Source organism: Podarcis vaucheri (genome assembly GCF_965113315.1).
Source record: "Podarcis vaucheri genome assembly, chromosome: Z".
Taxonomy (NCBI): domain Eukaryota; kingdom Metazoa; phylum Chordata; class Lepidosauria; order Squamata; family Lacertidae; genus Podarcis; species Podarcis vaucheri.
Window position 1 is genome coordinate 33,497,092 of NC_138758.1, and position 10,033 is coordinate 33,507,124.

Here is a 10,033-nt window from a genome sequence, read left to right on the forward strand (position 1 = left end):
TCTGTTTATAATTGCCCACACCCCGGCCTCCAGCTCTTTCTCAGCGATGGAGAACTGGAAAGGCGGGCGCGTGGCACCAGAAGTGTTGTGAAGGGGTTGCCCAGGTGGATAGAACACACACTCCTGGTCCTTTCTACCAGGCCCTGAGTGTGTGGCTCTGAGCGTGACGTAGCCAGGGAGGCGCAGTTGCCCCGTAAACAAAGTAAATAAATAAAAATGATTAACTAACTGACCAATTGTGTTGCACATAACTCGGTTCTGCGCCACCATAAATAAATCCTGGCCACGCCCATGTGGGTCTCAACTTTGGAATGCAAACTTATGCCATGGACCTGTGCCCCGAGGCTCTTACGGATCTAGCCATGTCCCTGCAAGCAATGAGCAACTGGCTCTTAGTACAATCAGAACCCATTGTGTCCTTATTCATGGTTCAGTGGCAGAGCACCTGCGCTGCCTTGCAGAAGGCGTCCCAGTTCAATTCCCAGCAGCATCTCCAGGTAGGGCTGGGAGAGACACCTGCCCAAAATCTTTGGATAGCTACTGCTGCCCCTGGGACATGCCTGTGCGTGTGATTTCCTCCCCGCATATGGAGCCAGGAAACTTATTGCCCCTCAGTGAAGGGCACTCCTCAACAACAAACTACAATTCCCAGAACTCTTGTGGTGGGAGGGGATATAGGAGGCCAATACGCTTCGCGTCCAGGAGAGAGGCGGGCCTTTGGGCGCCACCGCAAAGCGAGAGCGGAGGAGTTCTACGCCACGCAAGCCACAGAAGCTATAGGGATCGAAAAGCAAGGCTCTGAAGCACAGTTGTCCCCTCAGCGTGCACAAAAAAACCGTAGGGCGGAGGAGGCACGAAGAATCTGCCCTTCAAACCTCTTTGGGCGAGGGGGTCCATTGAGATCCGGAAGTGTGGAGCGAGAACCTTATTCTCCTTTCCTCTTTACTCTCGCCCTCCTATCTTCTCTCTCTTCTTGCAGCAGCTGACTTCAGCTCCGCCCCGTAAAGGCGGCCGCCGGCCAATCCACGCTGCCCTCCTCAACTGGCCAATCCGCGCTCACCTCGCGTGCCTCGTGACTGTCACCTCTCCGCCCTCGCCGTAAAGGGAAGCAAAAATGGCGGCCAAGGTGGTCGGTCGGGGCGCCTGGGGCTCCGCGCGGAGGTGAGGCTGGAGCGGACCCGGCGAGGGTGGGGGGCGTTATTTGGGGGCGAAACGTTAGCAGTGAGCCCCGTCTCCTTCAGCTTGTCACTCAGTGGGGGCGATGGGGAGACGCTTCCTGCCCACGAGGTTCTCCCCTCCTGAGAGAGAGAGAGAGCGCCAAGAGGCGGCCCCTTTCCCTGAGGGAGAGAAACCTTTTTTGTGGAACTCGCGGGGAGGGCAGGAGTTCCCGGTGGGTGCAACACAGACCTCCCCCCACGCTGTATTAACTCACTATAACGGCAAGCATCGTTTATGCACCGCTTTCCCCGTGGTGAGCTCAAGGCAGTGGCTGCGTCCCCCAGCACCCCCATTCCACCCCTGCCACTTCCAATTTTATCCTCACTACACCCCTGTGATGTAGGTCATGCTAAGTGGTTTGAACAAGGTCTCCTAGCAGGAACCAGGAAGGTTGTGGCTCATAGCTGTCAACCGTCCCTTATTTGGCGGGAAACTCCCTTATCCCAGCGCCGTGTCCCGCTGCTGTCCCCTATTGATGATGTCCCTTAAATTTCCTGAGTTTCATGCTCGCCCGGCTCGGGAGGGAAGCAGTGGCTCGGGGTCCTCCGCGGTGAGAGAGAGCGCGTGCTGGCACAGTCATCCTGGCGCAAGGAGTTCCATTGGCCCTTCCCCGCCCGAGGGGGGGGGGAGGGAGAGAGGCTCTTGCCCATGAGCCCGGAGGTGGCAGCGGTGGTAGCAGCTGAGGAGGCGGTCTGAGGGAGGAGGAAGAGGAGGGGATGGGGAGGGACGCAGAAGGGTGGCGCTTCAGCGGCCGCCACAGCGCCACAACTGCCTCATGCCAGATTGACAGCATCTGTCAATCCTACCAATGTATGTAACTCTTTACAATAGCAAAATCCCTTATTTGGGCTGCTGATCCCTTATTTTCGAAGCTGCTGGTCCCTTATTTTCAAATCTGTAAGTTGACAGCTATGTTGTGGCTGCATCAGAGGCACCAACTTGAATAAAATATTGGGGGGCCCAGGTAAGCCCCACCCCACATAATTGATCACAAGATGCGGTGCACACCATTCGAATGGCAATGTACATCAACTTGGGGAAGTTGGTGCCCTCTAATATTTTATTTAGGGGGGGGGATGAAGGGACCTCACTCCCTAGTATTTGGCTCCTATGGACTGCATTGATATCTTCATGTAAGTCTGGTGTGTGTGTATATATATGTGTGTGTGTGTGTCTGTGTGTGTATGATAATTACTGTTAATTTATTTTGTTTGTATCCCGTCGTTCTTACAAACGAAGCATGTGTCATATATAAACCTGCAGTATATAAAAGTAAAGCAATTAAAATCCAACTAAGTCTGCTCAAACCCATTGAAACGAATAGCTCTACATTACACCATGTTCATTATTTTTCAATGGGTCTGAGTAGATCTAGCAAATGAATGCAACCTATAGTTGCTGAAACTATTTCTAAATCAATGTAAATTCTTATTTATTCTTCTGTAGGTTTGGCCTAGTTGCCTACCGGAAATACAGCAGTGGGGGCAGCTATCCCAACATCCCTCTGACAGCTCCTCTGCCTGGAGTGCCAAAGCCCGTCTTTGCCACTGTTGATGGCCAAGAGGGCTTTGAAACCAAAGTGACCACCCTGGAGAACGGGATGCAGGTGGCTTCCCAGAACAAATTTGGACAATTCTGTACAGTTGGGAGTAAGTTGATTTCAGTTGCAGCTATGCAGGTTTCCTGGTACCAGATTTATCTGCTTGAGTATATTATGTGACACATTTTGTGTGGTCCAGGATGGGAAAAGCAGACTATTCTCTGCTTTCTTCCCACCAGCAAATCCATCCTGGTTTTCCAATCTAAAGGGATGGGAATAATTTTGCTTTGGCAAAGAGCCTTATGTTTTGGGGTGGGGGTCATATTTGTGAAGAGGCTTTTGAGCCTTTCCTCCTGACATGCCTCCTGACTGGGTTCCCAATCCCAAGCACAGGAAGATCTGAGAGTCCACACTACTTTTGGAGGGTGAACAAACTGATTCTCTTTTCTTCTCTCTCTTCTGCCCTTTTTTCAGTCCTTATAAATTCAGGCTCAAGATATGAAGCAAAACATACTGGTGGCATTTCACACTTTCTTGAAAAGCTTGCTTTTTCTGTAAGTAAAGTGATGAGTGATAGTCATATGTACTTGAACTTACTCTTTGCAATTATGGGTGACCAACATCCATTGAAGTCAGTGGACCCAATCAGACTATGACTAATGTTAGGTATCACGCTGAACATATCTGTCTTGTAAACTGTCTTGTGGTCTCTTGATGAAGAGCGGTATATAAATTTAATAAGTGATATAACAGCAGCAGCAATTATCGTAATAACCTGTGATCCTTACTACTGTTATTTGGTAGCATGTATGTGCCCTATATAATTCCCCTCACCTTTTTCATATCCAGCCTCCACCCCCTGTCCTGTTAATCCTATAAGTCTCTGAGAGAACCCCCCCTCTCTTAGGCTACAGCCATGGTCACCCATGACTAGAACATGGTTTATGCTGACATCCTTCCTTGCTTCTTCTGTTGTGCTTTCAGTCTACAGCTCAGTTTGGCAGTAAGGATGAGATCCTCCTCACTTTGGAGAAACATGGCGGCATCTGTGATTGTCAGGCGTCAAGGTATGTCTATCTAAGCATCCTCCGCTGAAGACAAAATGATCATTTATTCACTCTTTTAAAAAGCTAAATAATATATGGACCTCTAAAATAGGCCTTTTACTGTTGTACCTACTTTCACGCCAGGCTCTTATGTTATTCCTTTTTAGGATTCAGATTAGAGCCTGTGTTGTGTTGTGTTAGAGTATCACCCGGGAGACCAGGGTTCAAATCCCCACTTAACCATGAAGCTCACTGGGTGACTGTGGGACAGTCGCTGCCTGTCTCAACCTAACCTGCCTCACAGGGTGGTTGTGGGGATTAAATGAGGAAGGAACGACGTGGGTCACTTTGTGTTCCTCGGAGAGAAGCTGGGATAGAAATGCAGTAAATAAATAACAAAACTGTTCTAACTTGTAGTAGCTTTCCAGGGTTTCTTAAGTCTGGTGCACCTTTCTTCACATGCAGTTAAGACTGCTTTTTCATATAGTTTAAGAAAGGGCCTCAGCAGAATCACAGGAATGTAGGAGGTGTCTCAGGGCCATGACTTCACTGAGGCTGAATGTCCTAAACTGCTCATCAACCCAAATTCATCCACCTTTGCAGGGACACCACCATGTACGCCGTTTCAGCCGATGCCAAAGGCTTGGATACTGTTGTCAGTCTGCTGTCTGATGTGGTGCTACAGCCCAGATTATCAGGTGAGGGGGTACAAATCTTGAGACTGTGGCGGGAGAGAGGACATGAAATCCTGGCTTGGGGAGCACCTGTTTCCACAGATAAAGACATAACAGGGGCCATAGTTACTGCAGCAGATATCATGAATATGGGGATTCGGGGCAGGAGAAGAGTAGCATGGGGCCATAAATGCATGCCCACTGAAATTTATTTGTTGGCAACTCACAGGCTTGGCTTTGTTTTGAGGACCATATTGAGGTTCAGGCAGGACTTTCCTTCCACGTGAGAATGGCATGTGAATGTGCCGTCGTAAATTCAGCTTCAGTAAATGTGCTGTTGTACACTGACCAAAAGGTCAAGGAGTGACATTCTTGGCCTTGCTTTGAGTTTGGTTCTGTGAGCTGCATTCAAGGACCCTCTTGTGCTCAGATCCTGCTTGCGGCTTTCCCATGGAGGCACCTCATTGGCCACTGTGAGGACCAGATGCTTGACTATATGGGCCACAGGTCTGACCCTGCATGGCTCTTAGGATGCTTTTTTGTCTTGGAACAGATGAGGAAATTGAGATGACACGCATGGCGGTCCGCTTTGAGTTGGAGGACCTGAACATGAGGCCTGATCCAGAGCCACTGCTTACAGAGATGATTCATGCAGTAGGTCCTGTTTGAATCTGTTCCAGGAACAAGTTTTTGAGATTGAAATTGAGCGCTCTGTGTGTGATGCTTGAGAATCCCTCAGCTGCACAGCTTAGGAAAAAGAGCAGTAGCTAAGAGACCGCTTATCTCTTGAACTGACTATGAGGGTGCTCTTTGGGACGACACTGTCAGTGGGCCAAATAGGGGCATTACCAGAACAGCTGCCCAGTGCTGGTTCTGAGAGCCTTCCCAGACTGTGTATCTGTTCTAGGATAGGCTACCTCCCTAATTCCTGGACACAAGAACAGCTCACTTAGAGGATCTCCATCTTGTTGTGATTAAGCCACTGGTTTTGTTGCTGGTGCTTTATGTACACAAGAGTTGAATTTCTGCTGAAGGCAAAAACTTTTATTGTCTTGCCTGATAAACATATTTAGGCCAGCGGTAATCTCTTGCTAATTAGACTCTTGGGACTCATCTCTTATAAGGCAAGGGAATGCAAATGAATTTGTGGATCACTTCCCCCTCCCCCCAAAAAAGAGCCTCTCCATCCGTTTTTTCTCCCAATAGGCAGCTTTCAGTGAAAACACGGTAGGATTGAACAGATTCTGCCCGGCTGAAAACATAGACAAAATTGACAGGAAGGTTCTCCATTCATACATGCGGAATTACTACACACCCAATAGGATGGTATTGGCTGGCGTTGGGATCGAGCACGACCAGCTGGTTGACTGCGCCCGGAAGTATTTCCTTGGAGCTGAGCCTGTGTGGGGGAGCAGTACGGCTGCAGCAGTGGACAGGTCTGTCGCCCAGTACACAGGAGGGATCCTCAAGGTAAGCCAGAGAAAATCCACTCCTGCTAGCCAGTGGATGTTTAAAGAAGTGCTTCCAGGTGGAGTTGGTGGTGCAAGCTTTGTATTGGAAGAAGCCACAGTCTGTGGTGAGCATCTGTTTTCTTTTCCTGATTATTTTCTCCCTCTGCAGCTGGAGAAAGACATGTCAGATGTGAGTTTGGGGCCCACCCCTATCCCAGAGTTGACCCACATCATGATTGGGCTGGAAACCTGTTCATTTCTGGTAAGGACCTCCCCGCCCCCGAAGCCTCTGCTTGCACTCAGCATCCTTTACTCCGAACTCTCAGCCACCCACTGCCTTTGCTCCCCACACTCTAGGAGGAAGACTTTATCCCCTTTGCTGTCCTGAACATGATGATGGGAGGAGGTGGGTCCTTTTCTGCTGGAGGGCCAGGCAAAGGCATGTTCACCCGGCTGTACCTCAACGTGCTCAACCGGTGAGTCTCTTCTGCTCAAGGGGCAATGTGACAGATCGCCTCACAAGGCCTCCTTGTCTGAGATCCCAGACTTGTGCTCTCCATTGGGGATGAATTGTGCATTTGTACACGGGAGGTTTTGAGCAGAGGGGAAGAGCAAGACGAGGGTGGAAGATCCAGCAAGAATTGTTGCCTGTGGGAGTTCACCTTAGCTTCTTCTCATCCCAGGCATCACTGGATGTACAATGCCACAGCCTACCACCACAGCTACGAAGACACAGGCCTCCTGTGCATCCATGCCAGTGCAGACCCCAGACAGGTGGGTGGCTTTCCTGGACTGATTTCACATCACAGACCACTTGGTGTCCAGTCTTGGGCATCTCCTCTGGCCACCTCACAAGCTGATCAGTGGTAACTGCAGTGTGGGGATGCATTTACAACCACAACTAAAAGCTTTCCAGGCTGGCATGCAAGCAGCCCTGGAACCCCACTGCTCTCAATGCAGCAAGATTGGGTGATACTCTTCATCTTTTATGAGTTCCAGGAAGAACTCATTGGTGATCAGCGTTTTATACAGTTGCCTTCCTTCCATCCTTCCTGTCCCCACTTGACAGCCACCTTCATTGCTGCTTTTCATTTACTTACTTCATTATTTGTTTCCAGGTTCGAGAAATGGTGGAAATAATCACCCGGGAATTCATTTTAATGTCAGGAGCAGTTGGAGAGGTTAGCTGTTCCTCATATTCCTAGAATTTACCTGCTGTTCTTAAACAGAGCAGCAGCAGCAAATTCCCATCTGGGTACCTGGGAGGAGCTCCTGGGGAGGTTTGTGCTGCTCATGACTTTCTGGTATCTTTGGTCACTGACCTTGCTCCCTCCTTCCCCATGGAGCACATGAAACAAAAGCCTGAAGCATAGGTTGTGTTAGTCCTCTGTCTCTTCTTCCAGGTTGAACTTGAGCGAGCAAAGACTCAATTGCAGTCCATGCTGATGATGAACCTGGAGTCTCGGCCAGTTATTTTTGAGGATGTCGGAAGGCAGGTGTTGGCAACTGGCATGAGGAAGCTGCCCCATGAGCTCTGTGTCTTGATTGGTAAGTAAACTTGACTGGTTTTTCTAGGGTCTCTTCTTTTTCTGGGCCTCATAGCTCAGAGCACCTGCTTGGCATGCAGAACATATCAGGTTCAATCCCCAGCAGCATCTCCAGGTTGGGCTGGGAATGTCCTCTGCCTGAAACCCTGGAAAGCTGCTGCCAGTCAGTGTAGACAATATGCAGCTAGAGGGCAGCTTCTCATGTTCTTCTGAGGGAGAATATATTTTTGTAATCATCAGTTTTATTTTGGCCTCTTACCAAGACCAGTTTCATTGTGGCCACATCACTTTGACACTCCTGGGCACACACACAAAGCTCTGGCTCCTAATGCAGTTTTAGATCCCTCTCATTTCTCTAGCCACTATGGGCCATATAACTGCTGTTTGCTGGCCCCTTGATCTCCATTGCTCCTACTGCACCTCCTTCCTGGCTTAGATTTCCATTTTTGTGCTAGCCACCCCAAACTCATCTCCTGCTAATAGTGGGGTTAGGAGCCTCCAGCTCCGAGGCTGAATGCATCCCTCTAGGCCTCTCTATCCAGCCTTCATGACTTTCCAGAGGGTGTGCTCTGCACCACATTGGGTGCCTTTGCCTGCTTGGAACGTGTCCTTTAGCTGTGCTGATGTTTCTTGCTTTGGCTGGGTGGAGGTTAGATAGATGTATGCGTGAAAAGACACCTCTGGCTTTTACACAACTGGAATGTTGCCTCCCATCTTAACAAAATAACATTCGCATCTGTTGCTCTAGCCCCACTCAATGCCTTTGGAAGGTGCGACCCTTGGGCTGGAAGCATTTGCCTGTTATTCTTACAGTTCACCATTACAGTCCAATAGCCAATACCTACATGTACTCAGCACCAAATTTAAAAAACTAAATTTGCATAAGCAGAAAGAGCGGCAATGTGGCTTTACTTGGTATTGGTTCTGAATGTCCCTTGAAGCCATGCCTGATAGTTTTATTCCCCTTCTTTAGGCAAAGTGAATGCTAGCGACATCAAGAGGGTGGTGACAAAGATGCTGAGGAACAAGCCGGCTGTAGCCTGCCTGGGGGACTTGACTGAGCTGCCCAGTTATGAACACATCCAGGCAGCCCTTTCCAGCAAGGATGGGCGGCTTCCAAGGATGTATCGGCTCTTCCGTTAACAAGCCCTCTTGGATCCACTTGTCGAGATTTGTGGTTTCCCTGCCAATGCAGCTCCCGTGTGTGTGAGCCCAGGAGAGGAAGCTTTGTGCAGGTTCTCCGGGCACCTTCGTAACTTTGAAAAGTGCACTCTGGGCCTGTCAACTCAAGCACCTTTGTCTCTGGAAACAGTTTCTTCTTAAGTTTCCTAAACGAACAGCAAAACATGCACCAGTGAAAAGACAGTGGAAAGAGCTGCCCACAGAAGTACAGCCTGCTGATTTGATTTTATATGTGTTGCAAGCCACCCAAGAGTGGCTGGGGCAACCCAGCCAGATGGGCAGGGTTTAGACAATAAAATTATTATTATTATTATTCTCAAAGTTTCTGTTTGTGTTGATTTTTTGTCCTAAATCAGATGCCTGCAGCCCAGCGACCAAGACCCGTTCCACTCCATGGTAGTAAAGAACACAAATAAATTAATATAACAGGTCATGTGTTGTGATTACATACTGATATTTGCTTGGCCACAGGAATATACTGATATAAAAATTAGAGACCCAAGGTGTATATTTTTGATTGTAACGTTTCAATATTTCACTATTACAGTGGTGCCTCGCAAGACGAAAAGAATCCGTTCTGTGAGTCTCTTCGTCTAGCGGTTTTTTCATCTTGCGAAGCAAGCCCATTGATGGATTAGCAGTATTAGCGGCTTTTAGCGGCTTATCTGCTGATCGGATCAGCTGATAAGCGGCTTAGTGGCTTAGAAAAAGGGGGGGAGGGGGGAAAAACCAGCAGGAACTCGCAAGACATTGTCGTCTTGCGAAGCAAGCCCATAGGAAATTTGTTTTGCGAAGCACCTCCAAAACGGAAAACTCTTTTGTCTAGCGAGTTTTCCGTCTTGCGAGGCATTAGTCTTGCGGGGCACCACTGTAATTGCTTTTAACCTCTTAGCTAGAATGCACAAAGGGAAAGGTTTGATTTCTGTGTGAGGTTCCCTATCTAACAAGGTGGCACAGGTGGCCCTCCAGGATGTTGTTCTATCATGAGTTCTGGACTGTAAAACCAGCTATCCTTGAAGCTTCTTGGGAGAAAGTAGAAGGGAAGTGAGATACAAGGAAGGCATGTCAATAGCCCAAAGGCCTGGTTGCCAGAGTAGCAGTGATAGAAGCATGACATTTGAGACCAATGGCCTGGCAACATTTGGGCCACTCCAAGGTGATTGCAAGGGTGAAGATACTGATATGGAGCCATGTGTGGTTTTTGTTGTGTGTGTTTTTTACTTCTCATGACCCGTAACCTTTCCTGATGTATGTAGAAGGTTGCTTATGTTTTAAGAATGTTTAGATATTTTGTGGCTCTTTGTGTGCTGCCAAAAAACCCTTGTTCTGATGCTCCTCATGGCAGACTTCCTAACTGGGAGTTCTAGCCTATTGC

At 48.7% G+C, this 10,033-nt stretch overlaps 1 protein-coding gene across 1 annotated transcript; it reads left to right on the forward strand.

The window, feature by feature from the left end:
• Positions 1-1,039: 1,039 nt before the first annotated feature.
• PMPCA (peptidase, mitochondrial processing subunit alpha) lies at positions 1,040-8,979 on the forward strand. Its single transcript, XM_082208146.1, has 13 exons — positions 1,040-1,161; positions 2,665-2,867; positions 3,233-3,312; positions 3,743-3,825; positions 4,408-4,502; positions 5,032-5,132; positions 5,685-5,948; positions 6,099-6,191; positions 6,287-6,405; positions 6,613-6,703; positions 7,048-7,110; positions 7,333-7,477; positions 8,450-8,979. Exons 1-13 carry the CDS (start codon positions 1,115-1,117, stop codon positions 8,617-8,619), a joined length of 1,554 nt encoding a protein of 517 aa, XP_082064272.1. The 5' UTR covers positions 1,040-1,114; the 3' UTR covers positions 8,620-8,979.
• The last annotated feature ends 1,054 nt before the right edge of the window (positions 8,980-10,033 follow it).

Coding starts and splice junctions, on each gene's coding strand:
- PMPCA (XM_082208146.1), top strand. CDS start 1,115: ATGGCGGCCAAGGTGGTCGGTCGGGGCGCCTGGGGCTCCGCGCGGAG. Junction 1,162..2,664: donor GCCTGGGGCTCCGCGCGGAG/GTGAGGCTGGAG, acceptor ATTCTTCTGTAG/GTTTGGCCTAGTTGCCTACC. Junction 5,949..6,098: donor ACACAGGAGGGATCCTCAAG/GTAAGCCAGAGA, acceptor CTCCCTCTGCAG/CTGGAGAAAGACATGTCAGA.